Source organism: Silene latifolia, chromosome 5 (assembly GCF_048544455.1).
Source record: "Silene latifolia isolate original U9 population chromosome 5, ASM4854445v1, whole genome shotgun sequence".
Taxonomy (NCBI): Eukaryota; Viridiplantae; Streptophyta; class Magnoliopsida; order Caryophyllales; family Caryophyllaceae; genus Silene; species Silene latifolia.
The window spans coordinates 58,951,377-58,972,066 of record NC_133530.1 but is presented as its reverse complement, the minus strand read 5'-3'; the positions used below and the strand labels follow the sequence as shown (position 1 = coordinate 58,972,066).

The following is a 20,690-nucleotide window of genomic DNA, read 5'->3' as shown; positions in this document are numbered from 1 at the left end:
TCTAACGACTCAAGGTTTGAGAACGTCTCTGTGAATGATGATTTCATATATTTAGGGTTCGAAGGTTAAACCAATAGGATTTTTGCACGAGTGTTTATTGAGAGAGAAGATCGAGGCTTCATATCAATTTCCGTGGTCAGTGGTCTGTAATCCGAGAAAAAGGATTGTACATCAGATGTACTACCTCACATTTAATGACTTTTTGAATTTTTGTGTATTTTTTTTTTTTTGAGTTCTATAGAGTTTATAAATTACATTTTAGTTTTATGATGTCACAAATCAAATTTTTTTGAGTTTATATGCAATTTTTTTGAGTTATAATGTAACTTTTTGAGATTAATGTTTAAGTAAATGAACTCAAACTTTATAATAAAACTCAAAAATTTTAAATTAAAACTCAAAAATTTTATCTTAATGCTAAAAAACTATACCAATCTGATGTACTAAATCAGATGTATAATCCACTTAGTGCTGTAATCCGATTCTTACTTTAAAATTGTTCCATTGTAAAGAGGTGTTTTTGGATAATGTAATGAGAAAAATAGGTACTACGAAAATCACTACTTTCAATATTTTAGATTTCATAAAAAATCTCAAAAAGGCATTTTTTGAATTGAGAAGCAGTAATAAAGGCAGAAAAATAGTCACGATGGCGTGTTGATCAACTCTAATGAAAACATTTTTTTTTAAGGAGACATTAATTCAGATGAAATTTAGCTTTTTCACAAAAACTTAAATCTCCAATTTCCTTAACAATTACTCCGTACTTGACATTAAACACAACGAAAAATCACTTTCCGGTTTTCGTTCTCTGAGTCCTATGCTTGGATTTGAGCTTATGCCGTTCCATAACCTGTTTGTGTGTTTTGTGTTACAAAGTTGCCAAGTATCTGAAGGTGACAGACCACAATTTCTAACTGTTAAGCTGCCATTCAATATTGCAAGATACAGAAGAGTTTGAAAAAAATAGTATAATGTTGTATTAACATGTTACAAACATGCCGTATTTCTGGTATTCAACAAATGATATCGTGAACAAAAAAGTTGCAAATAACACAACTGGTTCTCTTAAACTAGATGACTAGGAGCTGATGTTTACTTTTCTTTCTTAAGAACTCAAACTCTACAATACAACTAGCATAAAAAATGGAAAAGCTCGTCTACTCGTAAGCATATGTTTCAAGAATTCTTTGCCGCACAAGTTGTCGTGAAAGCAAGAAACCATGTAACAGTCATCTCTCCAGACGCGTAAAATCTTATCAGTCCATCCTTAGTCCCAGACCCCCACGAACTATACGGGGGAACATTATTGACTGATGAAGAGCTATAATCAAAAGTCATCGGGTGAAGAATCAGGAGGAGGCGAAAGCCCATACCTAACTTTCCGGACAAAGATGGCAAGTCTTGATTGTTGGTAATATTGTTGATGAATCCTGACTCTGAAAACGAATACCGACAGCCGTTTAATAGACTATCCTGGTTTTAGCATCTGTATTTAGTAGGCTACTTTGAGTTTCACTGCCCGTCTCGAGATGCCGGTACTCTAACAACCTTCCCCGGAGGAACTTTACTTCCCTCGGAATTGGCTTTGGAAGAGAGATTTCGAGAATCAACTTTGACCTTTGTCAGTTCAACTCTTTGCTCGGTCATCCCTTCTTTAGTTACAACAGGACTTCTTTTAGTGACATTCTTGGAGGCAGTGTTCGGTGAAGCAGACGTGTCTTTAGGGGTTGTTGGTCTCTGCTTTGTGCTAGGTATCAATGGATCAGCATCAGGAATTAGTGCACGTCGACTAAGCCGAAGTTGACCCTTCTCATTGACCTGTGTTTCAATTAGAAAAATTTACCCAATGAGCCCTGATAAGTAAAGAAGACTGGAAATGCAGTGATAATGTTGCCAACTTACAAGAACATGGTTCTAGCAATAAGATCCTGGAAATGTATGAACATGATGCATATCTTCAAGTAAATATGAAATATTTGCGATGAATAAATACAATAGGCTCACAGCATCAAATTTCTGTTTGTTATTAATTAAGGAATCTATCATAGCGCTTGATCGTGGTTTGTGCACTATGAATGCAGCCTATCGCCTCAAATGTGGTCATGGTAATCTATGTTACTCCGACACTTCACTTAACTGCCGTGTCGCGTGTCAGACACGTGTCGGTGTCCGACACGACACGACACTTCGACACTTCAATTTAGACCACAAAACAGGAAATTTCACCCCAAATAGGCGTGTCTGAGTAACACAGATGGTAATCTCCAAGACCTTGATATCTCAGTGTCACGGCCCGTTTATAATATCATAGATTGGCTCCAATTTAGTGACTTATTAACATATACTCTCCCCTTTCCACTCAATTCTATACTTATTCCTCTTTAAGCCATTTCATTCAATCCGATACATTTGCTTACATAGTAAATTTTAAGTTTCAAAGTTACTGTACAATTTTACCGTTCCCATCTCCTCTCACCCCAGCCACCCACTACTGCCCCTCCCTCAGGACCACCATCAACCCAACCATCACCACCATCACACCAACCACGCTCACTACTATACCACCGGCCCATCAAACCACACCATCACGCCCAGCCAGCACAATCACGACACGTCATCGCCGCGCCACCCATCACACACCACCTCCTCATCCACCAACTGTACGCCATCACACCACCACAAACATCACCAGTCCATCCACTTCGCAACAACAAAAAAATGACGCACACCGCCAACTTTGAAATCACCAAAAATGACACACATCACCCACTTTGCAACCACCAATAACAATGAACACCAGCAGTCCAGCAGATCCACCGACCACATCACCAAAAACGACTCCCGGGCACTGTATGACCCACGCCGCCTGCAAGTGCTGGACAGCTGGAGGTGCAGATCTGGGCATGGTGGTTGTAGGAAGGCCGGAAAGAGTGGGGTTGGAGGAATAAGTGCTGATTAGTGAGGTTGAGGGTTGGGGAAAGGAGGTTGCCGGTAACGGTCAGGGTTGAGGTGGTTGCATTAGACTGGCAAAGAAGCTATGTCACACCGACTCTTCTTATTCTGGATATTGGTATGGCTCTTGTACACCTCATTTTAAGCCAAAATATGCATATTTTTCATAAAAATAGCCTTGTACGACACTTGGAACACACCCGTGACCTGTGTCGGCTACTTCTAGACGAGTCTGAGTAACATAGCAGCGAAGTTGGTGGGGGAATTGGGTTAAAATTGTACGAGGAAATAAATGACCCTTTTCCTAAAAATGTGTAAAAAATGAAATGTACAAAATTACAAATAAATGGACAGGAGGGAGTACTATATTTTCTGGTTTAGCAAAGACGATGTGTGCTAAGAAAGCAGGGGGGGAATATCAAGGACCAAAAATATGAAATCAGATGCTATTAAAAACGACTAAACTTAGAAGACTTGCAGCCAAGTTTGAATAACACAATGGACTAACAATAGAGCATGAGTTATAACGGACAACAAACCAGCATTAGGGCATCTAACTCATTTTAGGAATCTCTCACATGAAACTTTATGTGATGTTACACAACCTTAAACTGACATCTCAAAACAAAATAGAAATAAATAATCATATATTAGAAGAGGAACCTCAATGAGCTTAACATCAACTCGATCTCCAACTTTGAAAGCCTGCAGACAAAAAAAAGGAAATATTTTAGAGCTTTTGAGACGGTGAATATATTGACCATCCCAATATGATATGCAGGCAACACTTACATCTTCAGCTTTTGAGAGATAGCTGGGACTTAATTCACTAATGTGGCAAAGTCCCTGCGCAAATAAAAAGAGAATATCAATTAGTTAGCTGGTAAGTCTCTCTTAAGACGGAATTATAATAGGCAAGCATGAGACATTTCACGAATGAAACAAGAGGATTATAAGAAGTCGTAAAGACGTTACTAAATACAATTAAATGATCAGGACATAAAAAGGATCAGTGTTAATGATAAAATGGTAATTAGCATTAGGATAATGGTTACAACTTACTTGCAAAAAGGGTCATTTTCAAGGTTATAAAGGTTACTAAGGAGATATATATATAGGTGGTCACTTTAATTCCTTTACAAAATGGTCTCACCATACGTTTTTGTAAGGCCATATCATACAAGACTTTGGGTAATATCAGGGGCAGACCCACCTTAAGAGAAGGTGTAGAGCAGTTGCTACAGCAAAATGATTAGGGGAAAATACTTAAAAGAGCGAATTTGCCAAGTAATAATTAATTATTCATCCTCATTGATTGTTTTTCCTTTCATAATCCTATTCTCAAACATCTCATACTTTTCTGCCCTCTTAATTAGTCTTGAGTTAAATTTTCACTTTCCAACACTCTAATTCGCGAAAAAGAGAACCAATAAATAAAGGTGTAGAGCATAGAGGGAAAATGGTTGTTGGTGAAAATCGGAGAGGTAGTACTACATCAGAACATCACTCAGTAGAGAATTAGAGACACAAACAGAGGAACTCAATAAACAGAAGGAAAGATAAAAAACGAAGGTGTCATGGATTAAGTTTGTGAAAACTAGATCTATTATTTGTTTTTCTTTCGAAATTAGGTTTAAATGACATCTGGTTATTAGGGTTTATATTTAGTCATGTCAATTCTTATTTAGTTTTAATCTGCTGTGAGGGATCTCAATCATCAAAATTGGGTGAAACTGACAATGATTTGATCTATAAAGCTTCATGTAAAATTGTTTACTCCAATTCTTATATTTCCATTCTACCCCCATACATGATACAGCTACTACTGACAATACCAACGGAGCACACGGAACAAGAAATGGTAACTATTTATACAATATCACAATCATACAAGTAAACAGGTCACTACAACCATAATGCATAGAAAACGAAAGTGGAAAAGAGTGTACCTCACGTCCAGGTGCTATCTCGACGAAAACACCATAAGGCGCAATTGATTTAATTTCACAATTTCTGCAGAAGTATGAACTACGCTGGTTATTTTTCTTATATTTTGCTGCAATTAACTAATCCTAATCCATGTGAATCAAACCTAGACATATAGTAAAACCTGGTTCACAAACCCAGAGGCCTGAAGTAGCAAACCAAATAATGATAATCCCCACTAACCAAGAGAAAAGGGAAGGAAATGCTTGAATCCTTGGGACACGAAGTTCACATCATTGAACAAATCCCAAATTCATGATAGATTGAGGACGAGTGACTTACAGCAACAGGTCTACGACATTTAGTACATATATAGGAAGGCATATAACAAAAACATTAAACCCATAACCATAATAAATGTCTTATGTTTTTTTAGTGAACGTATCAGATTCAAGAACCATGAAACAGGCTGACCAAAAAGGCAGATCATTTGTGACCCATTTCATTATTTTTCTCAACCTCATATGATGAGTACCAAAGAAAACATGAAAAAGAAATTAAAGCTAAAAGGGGACAATTTGAATATTGTAGTATTTCTTATAATTAACTTGGCAAATGTACTCTTGTTAATCTACGAAGCCAATGATTTATAATTCCCTTAGCTTCAAAATATAATGGACTAAATCAAATCGCCGGTAAAACCCCTTGTGCTTCTTTTAAGCGATGGAGAGGTCATCCATTTTCCGTTGAAAGTTTAGGTGGAAACAACTTATGTTATTGTGGAATAAAGTTTGTGTACGTTTAAACCCCTTTACAGTTGCTGCACTTGCTGGGTCATTTTTCATTTACAAGTGGGTCTACTCTATTATTAGCAATTATCAATCTTTATGAATCCCCTATTCCATTTTTTTTTTTTTCATTTACAAGTGGGAAAATTATAAAAATTTGATATTCTTATAGAATTCATGACGATAAATCAAACAAGATCTCACATGACTATATTTTCTCTTATATATTACAAATAATACCAAATATTCTCTACACATGAATAGTGCCAAAAAGTCAATGTAACCTTGGTCTGTATTGGAGGGAGTATAAGGTAGTCTTTTTACACACACCCCTAAATATAAGGTAGTTTTTGACAAAAACAAACCCTTCTTTTTCACCCTTCTAATTTATCTCATTTTCCCTAAATTTAGTTCCATTAATTTCACTAATTTGTCTCCTTTTTTCTCTAAACTATTTTTTATTATATTTACCTCAATTTTCCCAAATTTATTTTCTATTCTCTATTCCATTAACTTGCCTCTTCTTTCTCAATCTGATTTTCTTTATTTTTACCTTGTAATTTACCTTATGTTTACACTAACTCCGTGTTTTAACTTTATATCACTATATTGCATTTTCTAAAGTTTGTGTATACTACCTCCTCTTTTTAATGATCTTCCGCATTTCTTAAAATTGCAAATTCGCAAAGATCTTCCACGTTCCTTATTTGTCTATAATTTTTGGTACCTATGACTTCTTACCCACATGGCCACATCCTCTCTCTACTTTAATTTTCCTCCACAACTCATTATACTAAATCTTTATGCAAATTGAGATTTCATATTAGAGGAAAATAATGTGGAAAAAATGAGGTAAAATAGAGGAAAAAGAGAACTCCCTCCCATTCTTAAGGAACTTTTAGGGAGTAAAAACAAGGTAAATGGATAATGTAGAATTTTTAGGGTTAAAAGATGAGAATTAAATTGAGAGAAAAATAAAATTGGGAATTAGGTGGCTAGTTAGTTTTGGGAAAAAGGAAGAAATTAGTTAGTTTCAAGATCAAGTTAAAAAAAAAAAGTTAGGTAGTTTGTTGCAAAACGAAAGCAAGTTAACATCAGAAGTTTACTTCTTTTGCCAGAGTGTCTCTGGTAGTGTACAACAAATAACGTAAATGTTAGATAGTTTAAAGCAAAAAGTAAAATGTTACGTAGTATTTGTGAAAAGAAGTAGGAGTAAATGTTAGCTAGTGTTGACAAAAAAAAATCCTTTCTTTTATCAAAATAAACAATACCGCAGTACCTCAAGTACTCAAGGAAATACAGGGTTTATGTTCCTAATAATCATTTCAGTTGCTTTCTTGATATTCTCATCTATGTTTCCTTCAGGGGCCATACCCATGTCTGACACAGCATGAGTAGCATAGTTGATGACACCATCCATGTTATTTCTGTTTTACAAATATAACTAAAATTATCCATTACCCCAAACGTAACCAATTCAGTTAAGGTAGCATCCAGAGTATTCCAATTTCCCTACATGTTCCGGACTGAGCTATGAATCAGACGACCATACATAATTGCGCGTAAAAATTAAGGATTCATGCCTATCAAAGTTTTATCACATTCGTTCACAATATTCAAAAATATGAGCCACACTTTAGCTGCTATTTATAGTAAACTTATGCAACCAATCTATCCATTTTGCTTACTACGCGTCTAATCATACTGCAAATTAAAATTTCTTTGCTAGAAAGTCCCAAATTATCACTAAAATATATCAGCATGCTTCATGCTCAAACGCGATAGATAATTACTCCCTCCTATTTTCTTCCCATTTGGAATCTTCACACTTTTTAAGAAAGTGATAGTGACTACTCTATCCTTCTCTCACTCCTACCCCTACTCTGCTCTTCTTCCACGGTCTCGCCTCAACCACCAAAACAGACTTGCCTACCACCTGATACCAAACACCAAACACCGACCACCTAGCCACTACCGGAACCGATACCACCAACCACCCACCCACCACCAGAGCCAACCCATCTAGGATCACCACATAGAATCGACGACCATCCATGACCACCGACGAACGCCCAAACCACCTCGACGACTACTGGGGTTGTTGTGTAGAAGGTAATGACTTGTTTCGCAGGTAATTGTTCGTGTTGAGAGGAGAATAGGCGGTAGGAGGTGGCTGAGCTCAGGCGGTTGTCTGGGGAAGGGCTCAAACACTGTTCAGAACTGGTGGTGGTGGTGAGAGGAAGTTAGTGCGGGTGGCCGGATCTGGACAGAAGATAAGGCCGGTGGTGGTGGTGGTAGGTGGCCGAATCTGGACGAAAGATAAGATTGTTGGTGGTAGAAGAAGGTGGCTGGATGCGGTAGAGGGAGAAGATCTCTGGTGGGATTAAAAAGGGGTGGTTGGTGGGGATTAAGAAGGGGGGGGAGGTATGAGGGGGTGCCAGTTTTGTAATTTTATAAAGCTGATAGGATAATTTGGTAAAAGACAATCAAAACTAGCCAAAAAGGGAAAGTGGGAAGAAAAAACGTCCCAAAAGGGAACGTGTAAAGAAAATAAAGAGAAGGTAAGACTTTGGCTTTGCAGAACAAACCTGTAAACATCCCCAATGGCAGGAACCATTGTTAGATTGGCAATCATGGCCCTTGACTTCTCAAGGCTCACCAAATCCCTTGCAGTAATTTTCACCTACCGTATAATTTTTATTAGTATCATTGCATCAATGGTGGATACTGGGTTGCATGACACAATATAAAATTAAATTTAAGCTCACTGTTCCATCATCTTGCGTGTCAATGGCGTCAACACCAGTTTCTTCAATAATGCCCCTTACTGTCTTCCCTCCACTGCCAATAATCAGATTAATCTTCCCCGGCATCACCTGCAAATATAAGGTACATACTTAATAATATCTGTACAACATAAGTGGCATAATCCTTATTAGCTCACAAGAGACCGCTTACTTTCATGACATGAATTAATGGAGCATATCTAGAAAGCTTTTTTGATGGAGGTGGCAAAGCCTTTGACATTTCAGCTGAAGAATAAAATATTAGACAGTCACAAGATATAAGCAAGAACACTAATTATAAAATGGTGGGCAAAGCACACTGAATTCCTAAAACAAATTGCAGAAAACTCATGTGAGACAGTCTAACATGCGGGACCAACTTGTTAACCCTATAATAAATGAGAAACACCAAAGGATTTGGGCAGGACTCACACTCTCACATGTGAGATCATCTCAAATTTATACACTAGCCACTGGAAAAACTACAGAGCATCTATTGAAAATATTTGTGCAACTAGTAGCAAAACCATTTTCTTGAGCTTAAAAATGCGCAGTTATGCAAGTAATGCAACTGCCATTTTAACTGTACTATAATTTAGCTTTACCCGACAGGTCAGGCTTATTAACATAATGGTTTACTGAAGATTACTTTGATTAGTGGTCCAGGATATGTAGAAACCCCTAAACAGAAGAAAAAACAAAAATGAACATAAAAAAAAACGACAATGCATGTCAAACTTTTTTACCAAGTATAAGCTTCCGTCCATTTCTTGCTTGAAGAAGTGCTTCTTCCATGACTGATAAAGTAATACCTCCAACCTGTCATTAAAGAGAACAATTTATCCTCAGAAGGAGCTACAATGCAATACCATAAAATTTTCAGCATTACAAGAATAAACAGGCATTATAATATTCTGGTTTCTATAAAATTATAAATAGAAAAAGTAGTTGACCTTGATGTCCATTTGGAATGCTGTAACGCCTTCATCATTTCCAGCGACCTGCAATAACAAAACAATTCTCACATAACTACAAAGAGCACACCATGCAGTTTCAACAATCATGCAGAAGTAGCATCCAGAGAATTTACTATCAGACTTCACCTTGAAGTCCATGTCCCCTGAGGCATCTTCAGATCCTGTTATGTCTGATAGAATAAGTGGAGTCCCATCACCTCCGAATTCTTCCGTGTCGAGAACCAAACCCATAGCAATCCCGGCAATCGGACATTTTACCGGAACCCCAGCATCTTGTAATGCCAAAGAACCTCCACAAACAGATGCCATGCTACATAACAGGATAAGGAAAGTTTTCTTTCAGAAAGTATTATTTGATGTTAAAAACAAGTGGAAAGAAAGATCTCATTGTCTCATAGGTAACCTTGTACGTCTATATTTTTTTCTTCAAAATAACCCGACTTTTTTCAATAATAATGTACCATTCTCACATTTTTTATGGTTATCAGCTGTGTATCATTTCAACAAGTTAAAGTCTAAGTCATTTTTTCATTAAACAGCCGAGTTCTACATCTAACAACATTTTCCTTCCTCTCCATAACCACCGCATCAAGTTTCTCCCTCTTACATCCCAAAAATAATCACATAACCCCTAATTTTTTCTATATCAATAGTTAATGTCTATCTCTGCCATGGCTCACAATTAAATCATTAAATCTAATTGTGAACTGCTTGGTGTTAGTGGTGATAGTAGTAGATTGCTAACTACTGGAAATGAAAGGAATTCGACTTTTATTGTATGTTAGAGAGATGACCATCCTAGGAGCTTTCTAGAGCACAAATGTCATAATTTTGGATCACATTACCAATATTTATTAAATATTTACACCATTAATATGCTTCTAAATAGTAAGGAACTAGGTAAGGTGATTGAAGGAGGAGGTAGCAGTGATAATGGCAATGGTAAGGTGGCGAACTAATGGTGGATTGAGTAGTGTTAGTGGTAATAGTTGTAGATCGTGGACTAGTGGAAATGAAGGCGATTTGACTTTGTGTGTACAGAGATTAAAAAAATAAATAAATAAATAAATTTGGATCTCTCTTTAGCACTAATGTCATAGTTTTGGATCACATTACCATTGTCACCAACTATTTACCTCACAAATTATATGCAAAACCAATGCAATATTTAGTTACGTAAAGTTGAGCTATCCATTGTGGCTAAAAGTAACTGAAGATGGAATCAACCTTGAAGAGCCATTACTTTCGGTGATGTTACTCTCAACGCGTATTGTATATGGGAATTCCTCTTCTAAAGGTAGAATGGGTTCAAGAGCCCTTTCTGCAAGCATGCCATGGCCAATTTCTCTTCTACTTGGGGCACCTACCCGTCCGACTTCTCCAACACATGAAGGCGGAAATGAGTACTGCAATTAAATATTCATCACTATACTTTTCAGCATTGCATTTTACCAGGCTACAAAGAGAGGGGAAATATAGCAAATCACCCCCATAAGTTTGATACTATGTGCAACCAAGCCCCTTAACTTATAAATGTAGCAAATCGCCCCCATAAGTTTCTCTCGATGTGCAATTAACCACATATCTTATTTTTAAGAATGAAATTTATTAAATTAAATATTTTACTATTATTAAAAGTCAAAATTATTGATCAAATATTAATTCTAGAATTCCTAATTATTAGAAAGCATGTTCAAATATTTTTCTTATTTATTTTGGTGGAAAAATACTCAGAATATGAGAATTTTTAGTGAAGTTACAATGAAAAGTTCAATGATCAAATTTTTGTTTATATTAAATTTGGTTCACATTTTTTGTTGAATATGTAAATATTGTATTTAATTTTTATTAGATACATTTAAAATGGTTTTTATAATAGAAAATCACAGATTTTAGTTTAAAAAAATGGTAGAAAACTCGTTTTGTGCTAACTGCACATTTTTTTAAACTTATGGGGATAATTTGCTACAAGTGAAACTTAGGGGATTGATTTGCACATAGTACATAAGTTATGGGGGTAGACTGTAACTGGAAACTGCAAAAAAAAAAAAAAAAAAACATATGCTTGATTCCAACAAACTGATTCACATTAGTTGAAGTAATAAATTACTGATTTAGCACTTGGAAAAAAAAATTACCCGGGCTTTTGCAAAACTCAAGCCACAGTCTTATCCCCAACTCTTTTGGAGCACCTTATTAGACACTTATACTAGGAAAAATATAAGACGGATTTCCAAGCAATTTTCACCAAAAGGCATATTAAGAGAGCAGCTTTGGAAAAGCGTACTAAGAGGGAAGATACACTCAAAAAAAGCTTGCCTCTGCCTTAAAATATGCATTCTGATTAGACTAAGTGCTCCAGTACACTTTTATTGAGTTGTTTGTTAGTATTATTTAGAATTGTACAAGTATAGTCATTGTAGATGTCTTATGGCTATTGATTTATGAGATAAGAAGTAATTAATTTCCTTGCCAAAAAAAAAGAAGACATGGTACATTCTATCACGTGCAGCCGTGCAGGCGAAGGCCAAAGAGTACTCTGCCACTGAAAGGTAAAACATTCCTAGGAACTTCGAAAATTTTATATATAGGGATGGTTTCGAAATGGATGTACCTGCAGGTAAAACCTTTTAAAGTCATCGTCTCCTTCAAGGTTGTCTATTCTTTGAGCCATCTGCTTGTCTCCAAGAGTAACAACTGCCAGAGACTGTAAAACCAAGCAGTTAAGCATAATAATGCACATCAGTATTACTTGAGACAATAACAAAAGATAACACTTAGGGTGTGTTTTGATACAAAGAGAGAAGGGAAGGGAGGGGCAGAGAATATGAGTTTTCCCTCCAAAACTTCCAAATGTTGGGAGGGAATAACGCGTCACTAATGTTGAACAGAAAACTATGCTTCAAATAAACAAGCAAACCTGTGTCTCTCCACGAGTGAAAAGAGCACTTCCATGGGCTCTAGGAAGTAATCCGCATCTAGAATTTATAGGACGTATTCCATCTGGAGTTCTCCCATCGCTTCTTCGTCCACCCTGGAAACAGGAAACCTAATTGAGCATTGGAGATTCATGTAGAACACAGACATAACATTGCTAATGTCTAAAATTCTAAAGCAACGAGTTAATTGTAAAACTACAAATCAGCTAGATGAGATATCCCCTTTGATAGCAGCGCATCAATATACCAACGGTTATCATTTCTAGGTCTTAGGTTTCCTGTTCATACTTCTGAGAACTTCTTGCTGATTATGTTCCATGGCACACAATATTGCCACATCAAGGCTGCTGAATATTATAATAATGATACAAATATAAAACTCATAAGCCATGTACAACAGCTTGTCATTAATAGGAATATTTATAATAGTTGGGCCCAACTATTATAAATATTCCTATTAGTCATAGCATAACAGTCTGCAGCCCAATGTGATGCACACTATCATGTTGCCACATCGACCACAAGTCGCTACATTACGCAAACGTTTCATGATTTTTCAGATCAAGAAAACAATATAAAGAAGGAATACTTAAGATAATGAAGAGATAAATATAATCTACCTTGTCACTTTGTTTAAAAACTACTAGTGATTTATAAACCCACAACAGTTCAGATAATGTAGAGAGAAAACTTCAATGAAGCGGCCATACCTCTACGATACGTTTTCTAAGGTACTTGGATGTGATCTCTTTGAAAACCAGCTTCACATCAACCTCAGAGAACAACTGCCAAAGCAACTTTTACATTAACTATCATGTTTCTAGCATTATCACATAGCAACTACACTTGGAATATCATCTATATTGGGCATTACAGACTTATCAAATAAGACACCACAAGCAATGTGGATAACAGATTTTCAATGCACTTAGAATTAAGTTGCAACACACAAAGTCTATTTTATTTGGAAGTACTCAAGTGAGTACATAGAAGGGTAGCAAAGGTCTGACAATATGACACTAATTAAAACTTGGAAAAATACTAGGCTTATCTGACTGAAGGCAGACAAAAATGGGTGAAATATGATCATAACCAAAACTTGGAAAAATAAATATCCAATCGAAGGTTTTACATCCAGTAAAACCAGGTAATACTGACTAAAAAGACCACGAGTTGGCTCTATATTAGTCAAATTTACCTATTCCCAAAATAAATTTAAAAATCAACTATCAAGATAAAAATCCTCACATCTCAGAATTCCGAGATATATGGATGAGGGGATGAGCATAAGCATTAAGCAATAAATGTGGACAAACCTCATTCATGAATTAAGAATTTTCAAGTGCACGAAAAGAATAGCTAGGTTTTACCATGGGAGTAGAAGTTCTTGAAGTTGGCTTTATGTGAACATCACCTTCATCAACTTCGCCATCAACAACCACTTCTTCATCCTCATCATCTTCTACAAACAAATCTAGTGGAGTCTCGGTAGTTACAGTAGCATCACCCTTTCCAACATAGCCCCTCTGAGAAAGAATATCCACAACTTTATCTTCCAATGATGAAAGTGCCTTCCTTCTTGGTATTTTGTTCTTTATTTGTAGTGCATGCACTAATTCATCTCCTGCAATTTCCTGCAATCAGGGAAAGGAAGTGAACGGGTCAAGAAGCAAAGCTCCTAGCAAAATTAACAAGCATTATTGCATTTACCACCTAACCCAGCGAAGAGACTTCTACTATATCAAGCTATCAGTAATTCGAAAAGATCTTTAGATGATATAATAATGTAATTCAAAAGAATAAAAAATAAAGAAAAGGACAAAAGGAAAGAACTACAAATTGGACATATTCCATTTGATTAGAAAACATACCCATCATTACACTACCTTATACTTGTATTAGTTTTTGTACCTAGTGCATACAACTATACAAGTTACCCTCCTCCATCTCAAAATATATGAAGCTTTAGTTATTATTGTTTGTTTCAAAATATGAGATGTCGACTTTCTTTTATTGGACTTGAAATATGAGAAAGACACTGGATTATAAGTCGAAACAAAGGGAGTACGTGTAAACTAATTCCAATAAAAATTGAAGGTTGCTACTTAGCAAGGGAAGATTACTACTTACAAGTCACAAGGGAAAAGTTGACAAATGCCAGGGCTGCCCTCTGAGTTTGCCATACAATCTCTTTTAGGAAATTCCAAGTTCCAACCACCAGATTAACACAAAATGAAGACTTTTGAATGAAGAAGTATCTATCCGGTATACAAGCAAAGAAGTTGGTCTACCATGGTTATTAAGAAAGCTACAAGCTTAATGTTTAATGCCTTAGAATGGTTATATCTCACATGGGGCTAAACTCTAAAGAGTCATCTTAGATTAATCATTCTTCTGTTTCTCAGATAGCTGGAAAGACATTTCACTTTGCAGTTTGAGAGAAATTTCCCACAGTAATATAAACAGTACAATCCAAACTAAGATAGAAAAAATTACCGAAGGAAAAGAATCCAAGGACAGAATTAAAAAGCGTATCAGCTGACACATCATCACCTTGAAGACTACTTAAAAATGACTCTTCATATACAGCACTAACTCCCATAAACCCCATCAATTAGCCTCTAAAATACATCAACAAGCAATAAAGAAAAATGCCATTTGATAATGCATAATATTGACCTTCGACTAAAAAACATATTTGTTTTAACCCCACATACCTCAACATGCCTATAGAGCTTTTGGGGCGGCAATTTTATTGCATCAACCATTTTAGGTTTACCACACTTTTGCACCAAAGCCTCCACTTCCTTGCAAATCGCCCTCACTGCATTCTGAAATTTTTTGTACAGAAGAAAACAATAGGCAATTCAAATTTAATAAAAAAAAGTGGAGGCTAAAAAGTAGCAATTCTACCTGTCCAAATTCTACAGCTTCTAGCAACTTCTCCTCCGGCAGAAAATTACAATAACCCTGCAGCATTTAATGAAGGGGATTTTTGTAAATCACAATAAATTATATGAGACAGTCTCACATATAAGGCCATCTCATGCAAACTCACTATTTTGAAAGTACAGCAACAGAGCAAAAACAGTCAGTTGTACAGTTAATAAAGCGATGCAATACAAACCTCTATCATCAATATAGCACTGTCAGTGCCAGCTAGTACCAGGTCCAACTCTGATTCTTCCATCTCTTTGGTTGTAGGGTTCACAACAAAATTCCCATTTATTAAACCAACACGAACACCAGCAATGGGCTTCGTATGTGGTAATTCTGACAATGCTCTGCATAGCGTGGAATTAAAAATGATCTAAAATTTCAACAATGCAATTATGCATTCAGCAACTCTTGAGAACTCATCATTATATGGTTCCAGGATAAAGAAGAACTACACATACACTGCTATTCCTGCCGCTGTCACTGCCAAAGAATCTGGAAAATGTTGCCCATCATAACTCAAAACCTTGACAGAATCATATTTCGCAATTAGATTTCGGAATATAATTGCATAAACACGTGAAAAATATAAACCACTTAGAACATGAACCTAGAAGCAAACTAGTGAACTACCAAAAATTAAGGATTTCAAATTTACTACTTTTATCAAGCTGTATGTTCTCAAGAATTTGAATACCCTTCTCTTGTAGTTCAATACATAACAATGAGCATCAGGAGAGCCAAAAAAATGCTTATCGACTTCTATATGTATACTATTTGCCTCCTTATGTTTCATGCAATTACTCAATACATGTGCGCTAATACATGTGCGCTCCTATATATTTGTTCAAATTAAAAGAAATAGTGAATTATTTGACAGAGGGACTCGTTTGATCATTCTTGAAGAACAACAGACTCACAGAGCTGTAGCCCATATATTATTAACCGTTGGAAAGTAATCATCTCTGTTACCGAAGGAGGCATACCCAAGACAAGATCTGAGTTTCATGGTAGAATCCCTTGAGCATAGTGGTTCGCAGAGGCCTATCAATTAATCTACAGATCAAAACCTGAAAAAAAAAAAAAAAAAGTTAATTTTGAGTAACTAAGTGCCAAAATGAATAGGGAACAAACATAAATAGAGAAGAAAGCTCCTGTTTCCTAATTCCACACCATTCAGGCCTGGGGAATTGTATATGTAAACTAGACAAACTAAAAAAATTCTCGGGACAAAATCTGAAATATAAACGAAAGAGCAGAAAGCATACTGCTAGTGAATTAAGATTGAAGCGAAAGACACCACATTCAAACAAGCTAAGTTAGCCATGTATTCTCAAAGTCCCAACAGCGTCCTCATATATTCTACTAGGTCGAGAATGATTTATACAGTGATAAATATTAAAGAAAACCACTTCTCTCAATCACCACTACGAAGGCCAAAGAGACCTTGTCTATGTGTCCATATTCTAACTTACAATGTATGTAACCATGCCCCAAACCTTTCCATTAAAAGGTCCAATGCCAAATTATCCTGGACTCCTCGAGTCCAACATCATAAAGCATAATATAATATATAAATAGGCAAAGTAACCAAGTGGTTGCATAATTTGACATGGGAATTCAATGATCAAAAGGCAGAGACTCAGGTAGTCAGGTGTTGTACCTCATGATCTTTTGTCCTTCCTTCACGCTTGAAAAATCCACCACTGCTAGCAAAAATATTTAGTTATAAACCCAGACCAGATAAGTCACACAAATATACTAAACCAGATAACAATAACATTTTTGCATAGTCCTTCAAAAGATACTCCACTTGAAGAAAGCAAATACCAATGTTACTCCAACATTTCACGTTTTTTTTTTTTTTTTGATTAGGTAAGAAAAAAAAAATTAAAACTTCGCTGAAAATAGCAGTATCCAATACTCTGCCAGTTGCAGACACTTGCAGCCAAGTCAGAGTAACATAGCTAGATACAGATCACTCAGCTCATTTGAAACTTTGAGGGGCCTCTCAAAGACTGACTAATTAGATTCTGCATATTATGACTAGTTGACTACCCAAGACTTGCAAACATTTCCTCTGTTACATAATGTTCTTCCCAAGATTTGCATACTAAAATTAGTAAAATGTTCACAATTATCATCAAAAAGTCACAAAATTATATTTTCGATTTAAAATAAATACATTATGTAAATGCAAAAAGATATGGTCGAAGGGTAATCTTAGAGACCTTGTAAAGTCAAATGAAAAGAGCATTATGAAATAGAGGAAGTACAACTTTAATGAGAATTGTCCAAAACAGCCTGAACACAGCACCAAGAACCACTATAACCAACTAATAAAAAGATTTTAACTTTGGATTACAGGCTGAAGTCAAAACAAATAACTATACCTAGTCCGACCTGCTGCTGAGAACCGCTCTTGATAATGTACAGAAAGAGGGAAGAAGTCAGACGGCTCACTAGGAGTATCAGCCAAGCAAACAGTTGTATAAACAATCTACACGTACAAACAGTAACTTTAGTAGAAAACCCCAGAATAGCGTAGTAAAACAAATGTAAAGGAAACCAGTTAAGCACCCAGGAAATTAAACAGCACATAAGCATTAAGATAATAGCAAATTATTTTGTACTTAATTGAGAACAGGTAAGCCCCTATAACATTAAAGTACCTGCTAGTGTAAACATAACTGACAAATGCAGCTACAAGATACTTAAAAAACACAGCTACAAGAACAAGAGGCATTAGAACTTACAGTTTCACCATCAGTCACTGTAACAGAGGCGCTGGCTTGTCTGCCAATATGACCTGTTTCGACCAAGATCTGTCAAATTTGCATCAAACTACAAATGGTCAAAGCATTCTCCCTTACTAAGCTAAAAATTTTGAGTAAATACAGAAAATCTAAATCAAGGAGTCTACTATCCAGAAGACAAATGAGTATCATAAACAATACATTTGGCTCCAAATAACTGGTCAATCAACAAAGCTTTGCAATCTTTTCTCATGTTATTCTTCTAAAACACTATTAGGTACATTCTTAATTCAGTTCCTATAGCAAGCTTCCACCTTTGTTGTTGTAAGGCACGCTTGTAGAAAAGATGAACAAACATGACAGTTGCTATATATTCTCCAAGTTCACACAATAAAAATAAAAAAGAAAAGGCTATTACATCTTAAACAAGCTTAACTGCATGCAGTAGAAACATAAGGCAAGGTGGAGACTAGAGAAACTATGTTGATTTAGTTAACTAAGATATCTTAATCATACATGGAGGGGATTTAAAAAAGGAAAATAAGGCAAAGTTACAATAGCACTACTCCCGTCCCATTTATAAAGTTTCTGTTTGATTTTGGTGGTCGATCGATATTAGTAGCAAAAGAATGTAAAAGAGCTATTTTCGTTTTATCATGATATTGCAACAATTGTATATTGTCAAAGAATATTTGTCAATGTTAACATCAATTTAACTATCAAAGTCAAACGATGACAGTAGGAATGAGATACAGAAGATGTACTAATTAGTAATGGAACTATGGAAGGATATACTTGAAAATGTTAGTTAAGGTCGTGCACATTTGACTACTCTATTTTCCCAATAGCAAAAGAGGCTTAATAGAGACACAAGGAAATGTAAAATGTTATTGTTATTGTATAAAATTAAACTGTTAAACAGAATTCATGTATGATGACAACATTTGTAATGTGCGACAAAATCGATCCCTGAAGTGAATTTAAGGTTGCAGTATCTTGAGCCACGTGACAGTTGGAGACTTAACTTTAAGCCAAATACTTAGTAAGTGCTGCAGGTATAAGGTATTGAAATGCAAAAGTTGGGTTATTTTGATGAAATCCCGGTTCATATTCCAATCAGCATTTTTCCTTGAACAATATCTATAACTTAAACGGCCTAGCACTAAAGATGTCTATTAACAGAAAAACTTGTAATTCCTCCAACCAACAGCGTCATTTGCGAGTTTTAGCTATTGAAAACCTGTTGACTTATTCACTACAATGTTGCAAGTAAAGAAGGAGTGACCTCCCAGTAAGTGCAACAGGTGTAGCTATATTGGCCCGCATTTGAAATCTGGGTTATAGAAATCGAACTTAGGCTTGAGTTGCAAATACATGACCAAGTATGAATCAAGTTTAGTGTATTCCATAGTAACATATGACCAGCAGTGTACTGTGTACCTAGTAATACATAATTAACCCGTTTTATAATTAGGACAGATATCTCCGTCTTAAAGGAAAGCTAGCTGTCTCAATGGCATTCTCCTGAATGTATATACAGACTTGTTAACTTAGCAGTGTAACAACATTATTTCTAATGACCCGAAATGAAAATTGCATCAAATAATCACCAAAAGTAGAACAGAAGCAAAACAAACAAACAATTAAATACTTACATGTCTATCTCCAACGGGAATTTTAACAGAAAAAGGAAGTGGGCCGCCATGGGAAGGCTCAACAACTGCTTCAGGGACATTAATACCAGCACCCAGAGCACTAAAACGAAACCTTTTAACACCATAATTTCCTCGGAAAAATACACCAAGTGAAGAATTCTTGCATGGTTTAGAACGAGACAAAGCACAAGGAGAAAGAAGAAGCTTGGAATTGTTTGAAGATGGTGAAAAAGAATGGAAACAAGAGTGAGTAACTGGACTTGCTAACATTTTTTAAAATGGGGCTTGATTTGATAATTTGTGGTGTTTCAAAATCGACTTTCATTCATATATGGCTTTACTTGCCTTATCTATTCCTTTGCCTTCGTTTTTGGGTGCACCAGGGTTTTAGATTACCAATGTTTTCAATTTTATTTTTAATTTCTTTTTAAAATTTTAATAACTATTTCCTCCTATTCACTCATTTATTCCCTCCTCCCTTATTCATGTCACTACAATTCAAATCTAAAACCACTCCAATTTTCAATCTATGATTGGTTAAGGAGGGCACCAATTCACCAATTTATGCCGCCCCAATCATTGATTACTTTATTCAGGTGTGTTTGTATCGTAGTATACTCCCTCCATATCACGCCAATAGTAACATTGACTTTTTCACACTTGATAAGTGCATAATTTACATACTTTTACCCCTTAGATTAGCTCCATTTTATATGTATTTTGCACTACCTTTAGTGTTTATGAGTTAATATTTGCTTTCTAGTTCCATTTGTATGTTTTCTCATGTTTTGTAGGAAAATGAGCTAAAATGAGCCCAATTCTACTCAAGTACAAATACTAGAAGCATGAGTTAAGCTAAAGAAGAGATGATGGACCAACATGGAAGATGTGCATGACTTGCATGGACAAAATGATGGATTAAATTGAATAAATTACAAATGCAAAGTCAAGCCCATAATTCACAAGTCAAC

The 20,690-nt window shown here is 35.8% G+C and overlaps 1 protein-coding gene across 1 annotated transcript; it reads right to left on the bottom strand.

Moving 5' to 3' along the window:
- Nucleotides 1-910: 910 nt before the first annotated feature.
- On the bottom strand, nt 911-20,148 carry LOC141657450 (putative polyribonucleotide nucleotidyltransferase 1, chloroplastic). Its single transcript, XM_074464699.1, has 24 exons — nt 19,720-20,148; nt 18,065-18,133; nt 17,702-17,808; nt 16,972-17,014; nt 16,295-16,378; nt 15,770-15,834; nt 15,499-15,655; nt 15,285-15,341; nt 15,089-15,202; nt 13,742-14,005; nt 13,082-13,156; nt 12,353-12,466; nt 12,047-12,139; nt 10,660-10,838; nt 9,559-9,742; nt 9,409-9,456; nt 9,202-9,274; nt 8,628-8,701; nt 8,438-8,545; nt 8,258-8,352; nt 4,905-4,968; nt 3,748-3,801; nt 3,619-3,660; nt 911-1,821 (listed from the first exon to the last, which is right to left on the bottom strand). Exons 1-24 carry the CDS (start codon nt 19,987-19,989, stop codon nt 1,516-1,518), a joined length of 2,739 nt encoding a protein of 912 aa, XP_074320800.1. The 5' UTR covers nt 19,990-20,148; the 3' UTR covers nt 911-1,515.
- Nucleotides 20,149-20,690: the final 542 nt, after the last annotated feature.